This window comes from Etheostoma spectabile, chromosome 11, assembly GCF_008692095.1.
Source record: "Etheostoma spectabile isolate EspeVRDwgs_2016 chromosome 11, UIUC_Espe_1.0, whole genome shotgun sequence".
Taxonomy (NCBI): Eukaryota; Metazoa; Chordata; class Actinopteri; order Perciformes; family Percidae; genus Etheostoma; species Etheostoma spectabile.
In genome coordinates this window covers 11,449,453-11,466,616 of record NC_045743.1, presented here as the reverse complement: position 1 = coordinate 11,466,616, position 17,164 = coordinate 11,449,453, and the positions used below count along the sequence as shown (strand labels likewise).

Below are 17,164 nucleotides of genomic sequence, written 5' to 3'. Positions count from 1 at the left end.
GAGCTTCCTTTACACGCCAATGGTCCAACTTTGGACAAACTAGTCTTGATTGACATCTCCCTTGCTCTACTGTCAGTTTTTTGGAATCAGGTATATCAGTTGTAATCATTTATAATTCTTAATGGTCCATATAGTTTTGTGACATGAGGCAGGATCAACATGACAAGGGGTCCAATCAGCAAGATCATTTGAAAACACCCGCATGGGTGTGTAGGACCTTTAAATGGGTAACTGTGTGTCGGAAGCGAAGTCAGTGTTATCCCTCTATTCGGCTTTCAGAGGTATGTTTAGCATTTTAAAAAACGAGAGTCGTAATCATCGCCGTTATCATTATCATCATCATTACCAGCAACACATTCACACACACTAGGTCCTAAGACACAGGGCGGGGCAGGGATGCCACGCAAGCCTGGTTTTGCTTTCAGCTGTGCAGCTTTGGGTGTCTGCCATGAGAAATGTCTGTTATAGAGCAACAGCACACACACACACACACACACACACACACACACACACACACAACTTGTAGTACCACGTTGTGGAGGACTTTGTACCGTACATTCATTTCCTGGAGGCTCATCTTCACCTTACCGCCAGCTTAACCCAAACCCTTTGCCTTGATCTAAGCATTTAAATAAATATATGTTAAAAATATATAACATTGAATTGAAGATGGAATGTAAAAAGGTTGCATACAGTGACAAATCCAGATCTGCAACTATGGAGCTTTATTAAATTTTTTTCTATTAGGGTTGAGTCTGAGCTGCTCAACCTTGTTTCCAGCACCAATTACCCCACATTATGCTAGCTCCCTAGCACCAAATGACATCTAACTAATAAAGCAAGTCAAACATTTAGTAAGTTTAAAATAAGTAAGTTAAAACAGACTTTGCTTGTTTTGATGCTAGTCACGACACCTTTATGTGGTGGTATTATGTCATTAATTCAGCTGTAACCTGGTGGTAAAAAATGTATGGCCCAAATTATGGGGACTGCATGTTTGCTTTCATGGTGGGAGAATTATTTTGTCCCTTAACATCAACATGATGGATACAAACACAAACTGCTAATTAATATATATGGTATCAAATGTTCAAACGCTGCATTTAGCAAATAGAGTATTGCTGGTCTGCACAGATTTGGCCACCCACTTGAGTCCAGTGCAGAGCACTTATGACAGAATGGAGAGTATACGTGACCTTCCCAGCAGCAGCTCTGTCATTCAAACCATACTACTCCTTATGTGACCAAGGTTAAAACACATATAGTAACCAAGGGTAAACTGTTGTGGCTCTAAAGCTACTGGTAGAGCAGTAAGTCAATATAAGACAAATCCTATTATGCTGCATTAGGACACTGCTAAATGTTTTTAGTGATTGAGGGGATTCAATTAATATGTCGAAAGGTTTTAAAATGTGGTCGCCAATAACATGTCGTCCATTGATACAAACCCGGCTGTATATCTTAAAAGAAAGAGGTATTTGCTTTTCTGTTATTTTATCTGATTTTTGCACCATCAAACTTGCATACGCTTAATTACAGGAAGTAACCCTATGCCATTTCAAACAAGCTATTTAAAACTGATTTAAAAACGGAATGTCATCTATTTTAGTCAATTGACACATAAAACGTAGCTAAAATGATTTATCTTCCCTCTGCATGTGGTATACAGATAGTGTTTATAGCCCATACTCTATAACAACTGCAGATACTTACCCACACATGCTTACTCACTTAATCATGCAAGAATCCAAAAATGCAGACACACACACACGCACATATACACATACACACAAACACACAAACACACACACTACCCAACAGTTGAAATCAGACCCCTTGAACAGCTGAATTGAGCGCTCGCAACAGGAGTAACATGGGGAGAGAAATAAGAAAAGACGAGTGGCTGAAGAGGGGGAGGAGATACAGAGGAAAGGCCTGAATGGCAATAATTTAGCTGTACAGTTATTGACACAACTGAATTAAAATTCAATTTGTGAAGTGAACAGAAGTAGATGTAGTTTACTTAACAGATTTCAGGGGCAAAATTAATTCCCAAAATGAAGAAGTCATTACTAAAAGTCATCCAAGGATTGTACTTTGTGTGGCAATTATAAGCAGCTCAGTAAACCAAAGTTGCACTTTGACTCAAGCAGCCATATGCTTATGTCACAGTTTTTTTTAAAGTACCCTTATGATGTAGTCCCTCCAAAAAAGCCCCATTAATGCTCAGTTACAGTGTTGATGATTGAAGTAACCTTGGGCAGGAATAGAGGAACTTTCTCTTCTAACCTTTGATTGGCATCTTCATTGTGTTTTCCTAATCTTGACCCATCTTCCAAAACAAGTCCATGGTGAACTTTCTTCACGTTGGGTCCTAGATTTAAAATGCCGGCAAAGTGATAAATTAAAGGAAAATGGGGTCGAGGTACAGTGAAGAGCATGGGAGTGGGAGGTAGTGGGAGCACAGACGGGGTGAATGGAGACAGAGGGCGGACGGAGAGGAGGGGTTGGGGTGGGAGTGGGTGCGGTAAATCTACAAATAGCTGCGCTCAGTGTCTGGCAGTTCTTCACTTCGTCTCTCACCCAGTTGCCCAGTGGGACAGTTGGGTCTCAACACCTCAAGCTCCATCTTACCGCAAACCAGTAAACCAGCCATGAGCAAGTCCTATTCCTCCTCGGCCCAGTCGGCCTCCTCATACCGTCGCACCTTCGGCTCTGGCGTAGGGTCAACCCCAATGTCCTCCCTCTTCTCATCTGGAGGAGCAGGCCGCAGCTCCTCTGCAAGCCACATGTCTTCTCGCGTTTATGAGGTCAAGAACGTCGGCATTCCCTCCTATTCCAGCTACCGTGTGTCCTCTGGTGCTGGGGGAGCAGGGTACGGCTCCTCTGCAGCAGTGCGCACCTATTCTGGTGAAAAACTCGACTTCAACCTGGCCGATGCCATGAACCAAGACTTCCTCAACACAAGGACCAACGAGAAGGCCGAGCTTCAGCACCTCAATGACCGCTTCGCCAGCTACATCGAGAAGGTGCGCTTCCTGGAGCAGCAGAATGCAACGCTGACAGTGGAGATTGAGAAGCTGAGGGGCCGCGAGGGGCCCGGCCGCGTGGCTGATTTGTACGAGGAGGAAATGAGGGAGCTGAGGAGGCAAATAGAGACCCTCTCCAACCAGCGCGCCCGTGTCGAGGTGGAGAAAGACAACCTGGCTGATGACCTGCAGAAACTGAAGCTCAGGTAGGTTAGAGGACAGTTGAATGAGTTGAGGGATGGATGTTAGAGAGTGTCAATGAATTGTGAAAACGGGGGTGTATGAAGTACACATCGCATTGATATTGTTTAACAATACTTTTCCAGAAAAGTAGAGTGAGCAAAAGACCGACGTTAGCTGTTCCAGAAAAATAAACACCATTTAAATAGCTTGGACACGGTCTCTGCACTTTTTGTCTTATGACTTTAAAGCAAAGCAACAGATTTTTTACTTGTCACGGGTTCAAAATGTCTATGAGTTAGAGTAGTTGAAACCAAAAAGTGATGTTTGCGTGTGAAAAAACTCATCGGCATTTCTGAAAAAAAGGTTTAGTATTAGAGAAAGGTCTTCAAACAAGACCAAAACCAAACCAAACTAAAAATCTGTGTAACAGAAATACTTTACGTTGTTTATGTTAATCATCTGATGAAATTTCATAATTTTTTCCGCGACCTCTTGGGGGGTCTCGATCCCCAGGTTGGCAACTGCTTGTCTACATCAGGAAAACATGGAGACTCTCTGGATGTTAATTGGAAAAGAATATGGGGGGGGGGGGGTGAAATGGAAAGCCGGAGAAGGGAGAAAGTTAAGACGGTGAAGTAAAAGCAAAGCATCAAAGACAACGCTTTCATTTCCAGAGGGTGTCGCTCCTATTCTGGAGAAACTGGAGTAACAAAGGAGAGATGTGAGAATAGCTTCACTTCAATGAGTGTTATGGTCCACTAGCTTTTTACAAAGGTGTTTTTTTTAATTTGTTCACAAGAGACATAGCAAAGAAACAGTAGTAGAGAGAGAGACTTACAGGCTCATAGGAACAAAGCTGAGGTATACAAACAGACAGACATTTTTAACTGGACTAAAAGAAAAGAAGACAGACAAAAATGTGGTTATGTTTGTGAGATTAAAAATAAGAAAAAGAGAACAAACTGTTAAAATTCAAATGACAGTTCTCCAAATACACTATACTTCTGTGTGTGTATTACAGAGAGAGAGGGAGAAAGAGAGAGAGAGAGAGAGCTGTGATGTGGGCGTATCTCTGAATGGTCTATTTGTAGCTACTAGGTCAGCTCTTTGAATTTAGTATTTCTGTCACGGCAACATCACTTAAATTTAAGTGTACTGCTATGTAGAAACACAAACACATGCGCGCGCGCACACACACACACACACACACACACACACACACACACTCACACTCACACACACGTACACACACACACAGAACATCCAATTCACACAAAGCACATTTCACAATTCACTTTCTTTCCATCAGCCATTTTTAAATTGTTGCCCGCAGCATTGAGTGAAGCTTGTCAAAGCACCTGCTGCTCCCACTGAGATCAAAATACACACAGAGACCTCCTGCCTGCCAACAGTTACAATGCACGCACGCACACACAAACACACACACACACACACACACACACACACACACACACACTCACAGAATGTCAGTATAATTTAGGGATAGTTTCAACAACTACAGTAATGTAAAAACACATTTATTTATTTTTTTTGCTGAAACTGCAAAAAGCAGAGTGGAAAATAAAATGTATTTAACACACACACACACACACACACACACACACACACACACACACACCTTTTACATACATGATAATTCTGGAAAACAGCACCAGCCAAGGGCAGACTACTGTTACTTTCTCACCGTTACCCTACTGCAAGACAGCAGCTGAACCACAGCTTTAGGACTCATACAGCATGTGGACGTGTGTGTGTGTGTGTGTGTGTGTGTGTGTGTGTGTGTGTAAAAGTTAGACCATGATGTGTCATTGTCTAGTCTCCAGTCAGTTCTATTCATGTAAGTAAAAAAGAACAGAGATCAGAATGCTGGAGGAAGGAGAGGTGGTAACTGGTTTATCTGTGTAGTAATTGGTCCCTGGGGAAGAAGTCATGCTCTCCAACACAGTTGTGTTTGTATTCACCTACATTTCAACCCTTCTTTTTTACTCTCTACAGACTGCAGGAGGAGATCCACCAAAAGGAAGAGGCTGAGAACAACCTTTCTGCCTTCAGAGCTGTACGTCTTCTATTTCCATGAGATCACACCATATCTTAGTTTATCTCAGTATATCTCGTTTCATCCTCAAATCCTTAAGAACAGTTTTACTTTTTCCATTAGTTGTGCTTATAATTTCTGTGTTTGTATCCAGGATGTTGACAATGCCACTCTGGCCAGGCTGGACCTGGAGAGACGCATTGAGAGCCTGCAAGAGGAGATTGCCTTCCTGAAGAAGATCCATGAAGAGGTCTGTTGACATGTCTTTAAATTATGTCTGTCGGCTATCTGCAACCGGACACCTACACTTTAGCTTTGTACTATGTATGTCAGTAGGATGTTCTGTACTGTATCATATTACAACCCTGTGTGAGGCTACACTGCCACATTAGATATATCTCAAAAAGGTCACACTTTATCACACCCACTGAGGTTAACACATTATGCACATTTACATAATCCTTCTTGTTCTTAATTTGGGCAGGTTTTATGCAAAGCAAGTGCAATAAGTGCAAGAGATACATTTCTGCACGTTTACCCAAAGACATCACAGGAGATACCAGGCTACACACTCACACACATGCCAGCACAGTTGAGGTCCCTTCCTGTCATTTTGTCATCACTGCCTCAACTTTGACCTCTTAGAAATTCTGAACTGCCAATTGGTAGACAGAGCATGTCAGCTGTCGTGTGTGTGTGTGTGTGTGTGTGTGTGTGTGTGTGAGAGAGGGACAGAGGGAGAAAGAATGTGTGCGTGTGAACAGATGCAAAGCTATTTATATATTTTGGTTAGACCAGACTTGTCTTTTGCTATTCTGGATTTTTTTAATAATACGCTTTGCAGTTTGACATTTCATATGTCCCCTATATTAATATATAAATGTCATTGACGTAGAATGCCCTGCCCTGATTTTATTGATTCTTCATTGAACTCTCCCCTTAAATGAGCTCCAATGTGAACATAATAAGAATCTTGTTGTGATTTTTCTGACATCAATTATTAATGCAGATGAGAACTTAGCATCCTGCCATGAAAGTTTTTTTCTTTTTGTTTAAAGAAATGTGTTTTCTTGTCTTCCTGTCACCTTGCAGGAGATCCGTGAGCTGCAGGGCCAGATGCAGGAAACTCAGGTGCAAGTCCAGATGGACATGTCTAAACCCGACCTGACTGCTGCACTGAGGGACATCCGCATGCAGTATGAGGGCATCGCCGCCAAGAACATCGCAGAGGCTGAAGAATGGTACAAGTCCAAGGTAGGACGGGAGCACACACACACACACACACACACACAGTTTTTTTTTTAAATGTTCTACCTCACATAGGGTCCCCTTGTGCCTTTACCCCTACATAGCGCCCAACCCAGGTACTGCGTCTTAACCCAAACCTAACCTAAACCTTAACCTGACCTTTAATCAAGTCTTCATCCTAAAATGTAATGATTTATTATAATAAATATGTGTTAATAGTTATGTTATGTTTTGTTCCCAGAAGGCAGGCAGATTTATGTCGCCACAACATGAGCAATACATTCCCACACACACATACACACACAGATAGTCTCATTCAGCTGTTGTACTGCTAAAACCTAATCCCCTCTCTCCTCAGGTGTCTGACCTGAGCCAGGCTGTGAATAAGAACAATGATGCACTGCGTAATGCCAAGCAGGAGAGTATGGAGTACAGGCACCAGATCCAGTCCTACACCTGTGAGATTGACTCACTCAAGGGCACTGTGAGTATTGACCGCAACATCAAGACACACCGCCCTTATCTCCTTCTTTCTATCACTTTCATTCTGTGTCTGACCACTGCGTTCCCCTTCTTACCGCATTTCTCTGTTTCCCTGTAGAATGAGTCTCTGCTGCGCCAGATGAGAGACATGGAGGATCGCATGACCCGGGAGGCTTCTGGTTACCAGGATACTATCTCACGATTGGAGGAAGACATTAATAAGATGAAGGTAATTAAGGATGTTACACTCTTCACTCCATGGAGGATATAAAAGGTTGCATCAAACTGGTGCAGAATTCAGGTTTCTTTTCACTACAATGATAATCATCGACTACAACTTTTAGATTTAGCCACTGCATCACTGATTATTAAAATAAATTGACAACCAACTTGAGAGCCACTGAAACCTCCTATGGGAACTGCCTGTGTTTGTGATTCTGTATATAACAGGTTTTGTTAAGTTTGTGCTTGGTGGGAAGTTTATTTGAGCATATTAGACAACTTTTTATATATTGATTTTAAGGATGATATGGCTCGTCACCTGAGAGAATACCAGGACCTCCTCAATGTGAAGATGGCCCTTGATATTGAAATCGCCACCTACCGCAAGCTGCTGGAAGGAGAGGAGAGCAGGTGTGTGTGTGTGTGTGTGGTGTGTGTGTGTGTGTGTGTGTTGTGTGTGTGTGTGTGTTTGTGTGTGTGTGTGGTGTGTGTGGTGTGTGTGTTGTGTGTGCTGTTCACCTTTAGATGTAGGTGAAGTTAGATGACTTTTGTTTCAAGCTGGATATCATAACTTGAATTTTTTCATTGAGGTGTTTAATTTGTATTTAAGTATTTTTCCCCTGTTACCAGCTTGTAGGCTAATGCTGAATGTAATGCTTCTCCTTTTTGCAGGATCACTGTGCCTGTCCAGTCTGCTTATTCCTCTATTGGATTCAGAGGTAGGAACAACAGTACACATTCTTCCCTTCACACAGAAATACCCATGCAATCCATTTTACAGTCCAGATGAGTCAATGAAGGGATATTAAAAGTCTAATCATAGCTTGTGACTGTATATGGTAGGTGCTATTTTAAAGCATGCCTGCAGTGACAGATTCCGACCACTATGTGGCAATATATGACAAAACCTTCATGGCTTTTTGATGCACATGGGCAATCATCAACAAGCCACACATCAATAATCACACAACTTAGCCCATTTGCCTTTTGTCTTGAACTGTCCAAATGTGCAATTGATCTCTGCCAATACATTCACTGGCACCGCTTTGTGGCTGCTTAAATTAAAACGGTGAACAGTAATTAAAGATGATGTGTTAGGTGCAGCCACAATTCATTGATTTTTGATATGAGTTGAAATATTTAAGTGATACAGTCATACTAGCTCATCTACCTCATTTCATGGCTGTCCCATTCATGCGCAAGGCGAGTCATTATGTTGTTCAAAGCCAATTAGTTAGAGCATGTGTCTTCCAAAAGAATTAAATTTGTGCTTATTGTTTGAGTTTATGATGTAGTGTAAGAGCTGTCTGAATGTGTCTGAACAGAGACCAGTCCTGAGTCCCAGAATCAGCGCTCCTCAGAGGTTCACTCCAAAAAGACTGTTCTTATCAAGACCATTGAGACCCGCGATGGAGAGGTTTGAGCACACAAACACAGCCATAGTTATAGTAGATATATAGTACATTTACATAACTTACAGTATATTTTTCAGCCCTGACACACCCATGGCTCTACACACTGTAATATCATTTTTGCACTTATTTATTTGAGCTGTTAAGAGATAACATTAATTATTCTTCAACTGAATGATTTTCATTTGTTATATTCTTATCCAGATGAATTATTCTTTGAGCCAGGGCACTAGCGCCCAGTCTGTAAGTCTGGTTCCTATATCCCACCTACTTTTTTATCATTTGTTCACTATGGGTTGAAGCAAACTACCAGATTTTGGATCTGTGGCTAAAATAGGCTGAACTTAGCATGTGGCCGGGACAGCATAGATTATGCAGAAAGTAGAAAGCAACCTATATATTGTAGTCATAGCTGCAAAAAAACATCTCTAGTTTCTAACTGTTGACTCAAATCTTGTAGTTTGCATCGACCCTGTATAGACACTTATAAGTAGACCTCTGTAAGGCAACTTTACTGTCAGTTACCTCTGTGTCCCGCTGCACAGCACTTCACTCCAAACACTGTTCACTGTTGATGTAATATATACTATAATAATAATAATACTCTCACTCTATTATTTGCAACACTCTGCAGTCCTCAACATAGATAATTCATGTTTTTTCCTCCTTATCTCCTCTTCAGGTTGTCAGCGAGTCCACACAGCATCAGCAAGACATCATGTAAACCGGAGGAGACAATGTTAGAAACACTATCTATGACAAATGAATACAACAAACAGTAAAAAAATTGACATTTTCCTACCACAATTTATAAACTGACCCTTTTTTAGAGACATATTGCTGACCATGTTAGCTTATTTAAAATGAAGCACAATATTATAAAAGCTAAAGCAACCGGAATACATCTTTAGACAATGTACTGTATACGTCATAAACAGGATACATGCAATATGGATGCAACATGCATTGCTTTTAGTCTGGTTTTAAATAAAGGTCATTCCAGGAATGTATTCTTGTTACTTTTCCTCTCTCAAAAACACCTGAATTTGTCATATCTTGTTTGCAAAAAATAATTGGAATTAGTAAAATCAAGGCCTTGTGTAGGTGTCTTGGTCCAGTATTTACAGGGAAGTTTGCAAGGTGCAAGAAAGGTCAATGGGCCTGAAACACCATAGTCAAAAGCAATATTGGAACGGTACTTTTCACTGCACATCTTCCAAGTCTTTCTGTGCAAATGTAAAAGTGTATGACTTGGTTAAGAAGGGCATTTATTTGTGTAACTGATTTAAGGAAGTGAAATGTCAGAAACACAAACTTCTAATGAAAAAGGAACTCAGTCATGTTTGAAGTTTGAACTCATGTGCTGGGTGTTTGATTGTATGAGTATGGGTGACCATGAAATGTTGCTTCACTGTGGCCGAAAACTCAAATAAAAAGATTTGTTATCACCGTTTGTCACTTGAGTCAGACACTTTTTAAAGATTTAGGGTTACTTAGGCAGAACAAGAAATAAGCACAGAATGAAAGAAAGTAAGTGAGAGACAGTCATTTCACTGCTTTTGCAGCAATGTTGATCAGAAATTTCTGTCTCCATCACTGTTTTTCTCGCAACTGCTGCCAATGGCAACAGTTTCCCAAAAATGATGCGGCAATAAAAAAAGGCCACCTGTTCCTCTTCAATGAAGACAGTTAAACTCTGAAGGTACTTTTTGTGCTGCTTAAAGCTTTTTCTTTTTTCTGTTTTTGACAGTGTACAACAAGGCATACCAGAACATCCCCACAATGTTTCATAACTGCTTTATTGTAGTTTATTATGAAATTTCAATGGATTTTGACGTCCTAGTAGAAGAGAGACATCATGAAGATGGACTCAGCCAGTCGACCAGATCCTTAATTTTTCCCATGTGTCCTTCGTAGTTTCTGTATTGTAGCTAAAGTCTGCAGGGCATGAGAAGTAGCGCATGAATAAGGATATACTGTGTAGACTGACCGATACTGATTTTGATATTTGAGAGGTACAAAAATCTGACAACATATCAGCCAATAGACCAGACCTGGGCATCTTACGGCCCGCGGGCCACATCCGGCCCTTTGTGCGTCCCAGTCCGGCCCGCGTGTTGCCAATCATAAATTACAAAATAAATTTAAAATATATCTATGTCGAGTGTGCATAAAACGGTGCTGCTTTTGTTTTGAAAAGCGTTATTTGTATTACTTCCGTGTGGACGTATGCACGTGCGGGATTGTACGGTGGCCCTGAGGTGCAAAACACAACGGCAAGTCAGAAAACAACGGCAAATCAAAAAACACAACCGCAAAAGAGAAAACCCAACATAAAAAGAGAAAACCCAACACAAAAAGAGAAAACACAACACAAAAATAGAAACACAACGGCAAATCAGAAAACACAACACAAAAAGAGAAAACACAACACAAAAAGAGAAAACACAACGACAAAAGAGAAACACAACGGCAAATCAGAAAACACACACAAAAAGAGAAAACACAACCCCAAAAAGAGAAAACACAACGGCAAATCAGAAACACACACAAAAGAGAAACACAACACAAAAAAGAGAAAACACAACGACAAAGAGAAAACACACGGCAAATCAGAAAACAACACAAAAAGAGAAAACACAACACAAAAAGAGAAAACACAACGACAAAAGAGAAAACACAACGGCAAATCAGAAACACAACACAAAAAGAGAAAACACAACACAAAAAGAGAAAACACAACGACAAAAAGAAAACAACGGCAAATCAGAAAACACAACACAAAAAGAGAAAACACAACGCAAAAGAAAAACACAACGACATTAACCAAAACGGAAAAGGTAGGTAGGTACCCTCGGGCAACAGGAATCGTCGCTGATTGGGCAACAGAACTGTCCGTCCTTTGAACCGGAAAGACGGGGTTTGTTTCCATTTTTCCAATCATGAGCGCCACAAATGACGAGGTACACGCTGCTATTAAGCAATACTTTGATGCCGGACATGAATATGACGTGATACTGGATATGCTGTCAACAGTACCTACCTTTTCCGTTTTGGTTAATGTCGTTGTGTTTTCTCTTTTTGTGTTGTGTTTTCTCTTTTTGTGTTGTGTTTTCTGATTTGCCGTTGTGTTTTCTCTTTTGTCGTTGTGTTTTCTCTTTTTGTGTTGTGTTTTCTCTTTTTGTGTTTGTGTTTTCTGATTTGCCGTTGTGTTTTCTCTTTTTGTCGTTGTGTTTTCTCTTTTTGTGTTGTGTTTTCTCTTTTTGTTTTGTTTTCTCTTTTTGTGTTGTGTTTTCTCTTTTTGTGTTGTGTTTTCTGATTTGCCGTTGTGTTTTCTCTTTTTGTGTTGTGTTTTCTGATTTGCCGTTGTGTTTTCTCTTTTTGTGTTGTGTTTTCTCTTTTGCGGTTGTGTTTTTTGATTTGCCGTTGTTTTCTGATTTGTTGTTGTGTTTTGCACCTCAGGGCCACCGTAGAATTGTGAGTGAAGGTGAACAGCAGCAATCAAAAAATTACAAAATAAATTTAAAAAAACATCTATGTCGTGCGTGCAATACAACTGTGCTGCTTTTATTTTGAAAAGTGTTATTTATGGACGTATGTCCGTGCGTAACCTGTGAGTGAAGGTGCACAGCGACGAGTGATGCCCGGGTACCCCCCCCCCCGAGATGTCTGCTCACGCTAAAAAAAGTAAAGTTGGTGATGAATGCCGTGTTTTCAACAAGACATGGACTGCCAAGTATTTCTTTACAGAAATTAAAGGTAAAGCCGTGTGCTTAATCTGTGGTGCACAGGTTGCTGTGTTTAAAGATTTTAATTTGGATCGCCGCTACACGACGAAGCACGAGGATAAATACCGGAATCTGTCTGATGACGCGCTGATGGTTGATGGTAAAACTGCAAACCCAACTAGGACTTTTTACCAAACTTCACACCCCCAGAGATGCAGTTTCAATCAGCAATTCAATGATTGTTTTTTTTTTCTTATTTTAATTTCATTTTAATTTCACATAATATAGTAATAATATTTAAGGATTAAGAGTTTAAATAAAACCATCAAAAGCAATCTGCTTTTGTAAAAAGTTAAGTTAGGTTAAATGAAATTATTACCATTTATCTTACGGTATATCAAAAATAATACTGAGCAAAATTTAATTGAAATATTGTTGATGTGGCCCTCCAGCAGTGCTCGGGTTGCTCATGCGGCCCTCGGCAAAAATTAATTGCCCACCCCTGCAATAGACTATATATATAATGAACACATACCAGGAATAAACAATATTAAAAGGGATTCCCTCAGATTTATTTAAAAAAATGTTTACAATAAAGAGACCTTTTACAATAATAAACTTGTCAATGCTCTCTGACAAACTGTTGCTGTAGTATCACTGGCCGAACATACCTCATTTTGTTCTCTGAACTGTCACTGTTAACGTCAAATGTGTATGTATAGAGTGTGATATATATATATATATATATATATATATATATATATATATATATATATATATCACCCTTTAGGAACAGTAGAGACAAACAAGACAATTACATTGTAGAATCACAATGTTTATCATATTTTAGGTCCATATAAATTCATGCTATCAATAATAATAATAATAATAATGCGATTTGTACACATTTAAACAGCATGGAAGGAAAATGAATTGTTGAATTCTTTTAAAAACTTGGGTCAACTAATGAATTACTGACGGTAGATGATAATCAGAGTCCCGGCTCAGTTTGTTTGCTGATTTGCAACGTTACATGTTGAAACAGCAGGATGAGAATGATAGTAGCGCTTCCCACACCCAGCCAAATAAAACCAATTGGACATAGTGGTAATAACGTAGTAACGTAGTAACGCAATATAAAACAGGTCTGATAATCAGCTGGATAAATGACATAAGTGATCATGGTGTAAACATGAAAATAAAAGAAAATGTTTGTACATTTTAAAATCATTTACAGTTCAATATCTACAAGTGTTTCCTCACGTATATTCATCGGTGACAGGCAATCACAAAAAACAATGAAAACAAAAATAAATAAAAAAAAAACTAATAAAAATAACTGACAATTTAATTCTAATAGTTCATGTTGTCCCCAAACACAAGAATGGCGGTTTCAAATTACCATTTTGTAAATTTGTGATGTTAAAAGCGCTTGACCATAAAACCTTAAAAGAAGACCCAAACCGGACTAAAGTGTAAGCAAAAGCCTGAATAACACTTTAACATCCACTACTGCAAAACATGATTGGTACAGTGATAACAATGATACAGTACATTAGAAGATGACTTAGCATAAAGTATACCAATAGGAGGGAAATTGTTTTACTGTCTTCTCAAAGCCATTTACCTGGACAGCGTGGCGAGAGAAGAGAAGAGAAGAAAAGAAAAGAAAAGAAAAGAAAAGAAAAGAAAAGAAAAGAAAAGAAAAGAAAAGAAGAGTTTGTACTTTATTCAGTCAACGTGGTTTGTATTTTGTGCAGCCCGGGACCAACAAACTATAACTGGAAATCTGAGGTTTTCACATGACAACAGGGACACACTAAAATACTGACACATTGGAAACAGTTACACCAGGATTCTCATGCAGTATGGGTTAAGGTGGTAATGATTGGTCCTCTAGTGCTAAACCTGTCACATCCCATCTTAAGTACAGTACCGTGGAATGTTTTTGTTTATCTAAACCTCAAATGTAAAATCTCCAAAAATTGACATAAAACACAATACGAATGTGGGAATTGTAACATTGGTAGTGTTGGTGTTTATTGTCAATTTCAAAGAGGTTCAAATAAAACAAAAAAAAATAGTTCCTTTGTTCCTTCCTGTACAAATCTAACTCCCTTCCCCTCTCTGGATGTTCAGTACAACAATATCAATGTTCAACTCATATGCAGATGCGTATAACACACAAACATATGCACACATAAACAGTCTAGGAAAATAAAGGTCCAGTAGTAAACATTAGAGGGCACCATTTGCAAACGATTTCATCTTTTCACTGTCTTATCATTTACAGGAGATTATCTTCCTCCCTCTCCTTCTCATCACTTAACACTGCATCCAAACTATAAGATTCACATCTTTAATCGGACCAGTAAATTGGCAAAAAAGATGAAAAACAATACAGCATATTTTACATACATTACAATGAAACCCCCTCTCCTTGGCCAAAATTTGGTGCAGTCCATCACTTGCCACAGGGCTCCTGTGTCCACTCCACTCACAAACATACTGCATTTAACTCTGCCATGTATGACCAGTATCAGATAGCAATGTATTGTCTTTGTGCCTTAAAAGCATATTTAGACAAATAATTGACAAATATAAGATTTCTATTCGAGTAAGAACAGCAAAAGGGACATGAGAGCACTTAAAAACATGTCAACAAAGATCATGACATATAGCAGCTTAAAAAAACGTTTTAAATTCAGTGGATAGGGGAAAGAAGAGGGGAGGTACAGATGTGTCCCCTGCTCAGATCCGTGTGGTAAAACAGCTGGTGATGGAGGGCAAAAGGAGAGTTATGAGATTCCCCTTGGAAAATGGCACCAGTGTAGGCAATGACACATGGAGGGTTCATGGGTGAAATAACAAAAAAATTCAGCCTCTGAGCCTATGCATCCTAAAAGTAGCCCGTTTTTCTTCTTTTTAAAGCAGCAGAATTCTTGTGCTGCCATGTCTGGATTGACAGGGTATCAGTGAAGATACCTGGCTGACTTCATGTACTTCACACATGACCTTTCAGTGAAGAAAAATAAAGAGCTGCCGTTTTGTTGTTGTTCTTCTTCAAGGAATCCTTGAAGCAAATAATTTCCTCCTTAATAACCCTTAAACTGGGGGGCAACTGGGTAGCACACCTGGTAGAGCATGCACCCCATGTACAGAGGCTCAGTCTTTGCCGCAGTGGCCGCAGGTTTGATTCCAAATGTCTAAGCTTTCCTATCAAATAAAGGCCTAAAATGCCAAAAAATAACCCTTGAACTTAAATATTGTGGAAGCTTTTTTTGAAGGCTGTGCTACCTTGACTGCATGAAAGCCAGGTAATGCATTTGTTTTTTAAATAATGCAGCGCTCCTGTGGAGAAAGTTGCGTTCTGATGGCTTCCTCCACTGCAGTCCGAGAGAAAACATCTTAGTGATTGAAGCAACCAGAAGATTCTTTAAATAAAATATTTTCATCAACTCCCTACCAGACAGGTCTATTTTTCCAGTGTCCCCCAGACCAGTATGGTAACGTAAGAAGTTGAAAAGATACAGTACGTAATAACTCGTGTTTGAGATGTGACCAAACAATCAGTTTTTATTTCCTCCAAAAGAAGATTCTCTGCTCTTGTGGCTTGACATTCATAAAAAACAAAACATGACCAAACTGGCCAAATAAATACAACTTCTTACAGGTCTGAGAGGAGAAAACCAGTGTGGGGACATATTGAGTTCCTGTAAGCCGTTGATTAGGTTGGCACAGTAGGGCTAGGTTTTCTATCCCTAACTGTGACAACAAGGTTTGAAGTAGCCTTGTGTGATTGTGTGTGAGGTTGTGTGTGTGGGTGTGCATTTCTCCGTCTCAGATGCGTGCTGGGGGTCCACTGGGAGCCGTGAGGGGCACTCGAGAGCCGCAGTCGTAGTCAAGTTCGGCCATCCGGGAGCGGCTTATCATTCGACTGTGGGAGTACGCTCGTCTGTCTGTTTGTCTGTCCCTGAAACTGCTGATGTAGCTCTGTGGATGGACAGATGATACACAGTTGGGTTAGAAATATACTGTATAGTGCACAAGCACAGAATGCATGGTACTGTAATAGGGCTGTAACAATATGGAAAATAAAACTGAAATCGTGACGCTCCAAGAACCTGTGTCGCAGTGGGAGAAGGCAGAATCGCAACACACCCCTTCCAACTCCAGAGTTATCCTTCTCGCCCAGATCAAGTGCTACCACATCTTTAACTTACTAGTAGTCTTTTTGTTGCATTATTCCTGTTTTGTCTGGTAAATTTAGCTAACTGTACAGACGGCTAAAAGCTAAAGAGGGGGCACCGGTAAAGCTAACAGACATGTAGCTAACTTTACGAGTGGCCGCAGTTTGACTCGGGTGTCTGGGTCTGTTTCCCGACGGTTCAGTAAACTGCCGTTAGCGTCCTTAGCACTAGAGTTTCTATTTCGCCCTCTTAGAGCTACATTACGGGGTTTATCCCTTCGCGCATGCGCAGTCGTGAAGATTTTTCTTTCCCGCCGTTGCGTCCAGCTCGGGCCTCAACTACGTTTACGACCTCCATCCCCGCTGCGAGACCTGCCTCCGCCGTCATTGCCACCGCTCCAGGAGCACTTTGCGGAGCCGGAGGTCCATGAAGGCGGCCCTTGCCTGGTCTAACCCGCCTCCCTAGCCACCCAACAAGCAACGATGGCAACGACGGGACGGGGCAAAACCTGTCCCTACATGGTTCAACGAAACGGCCCTGTTAAGGGCCACTTCCACTTTCCCATTGTTCCAAAATGATGCCATGCGGCAGACAAAAATGTTGTATTACATTT

General features: G+C 40.4%; 2 protein-coding genes across 4 annotated transcripts in view; one reads left to right on the top strand and one right to left on the bottom strand.

Annotated features, from left to right (window-relative positions):
• Positions 1 to 2,561: 2,561 nt before the first annotated feature.
• On the top strand, positions 2,562 to 10,086 carry desma (desmin a). Of its 3 annotated transcripts, XM_032529074.1 has the most exons (11): positions 2,562 to 3,235; positions 5,229 to 5,289; positions 5,423 to 5,518; positions 6,361 to 6,522; positions 6,875 to 7,000; positions 7,118 to 7,228; positions 7,523 to 7,632; positions 7,894 to 7,940; positions 8,547 to 8,638; positions 8,838 to 8,876; positions 9,316 to 10,086. In XM_032529074.1, the coding sequence occupies exons 1-11, from the start codon at positions 2,655 to 2,657 to the stop codon at positions 9,355 to 9,357; spliced, it is 1,467 nt and encodes a 488-aa protein (XP_032384965.1). In that variant the 5' UTR covers positions 2,562 to 2,654; the 3' UTR covers positions 9,358 to 10,086. The 3 variants fall into 3 exon arrangements, with proteins under 3 accessions (XP_032384965.1, XP_032384967.1, XP_032384966.1); XM_032529075.1 differs by lacking the exon at positions 8,838 to 8,876 and having other exon boundaries at positions 2,655 to 3,235; XM_032529076.1 differs by lacking the exons at positions 7,894 to 7,940; positions 8,547 to 8,638; positions 8,838 to 8,876; positions 9,316 to 10,086 and adding an exon at positions 7,725 to 7,781 and having other exon boundaries at positions 7,523 to 7,651.
• Positions 10,087 to 13,179: 3,093 nt separating this feature from the next.
• The window catches only part of tmem198aa (transmembrane protein 198aa), a 37,502-nt gene continuing 33,517 nt past the window's right edge, over positions 13,180 to 17,164 (bottom strand). Inside the window, exon 7 of the mRNA XM_032529098.1 lies at positions 13,180 to 16,354. Within this exon, the coding sequence (XP_032384989.1) occupies positions 16,202 to 16,354 (153 nt within the window). The 3' untranslated portion in view covers positions 13,180 to 16,201. The remainder of the gene's footprint in view (positions 16,355 to 17,164) is intronic.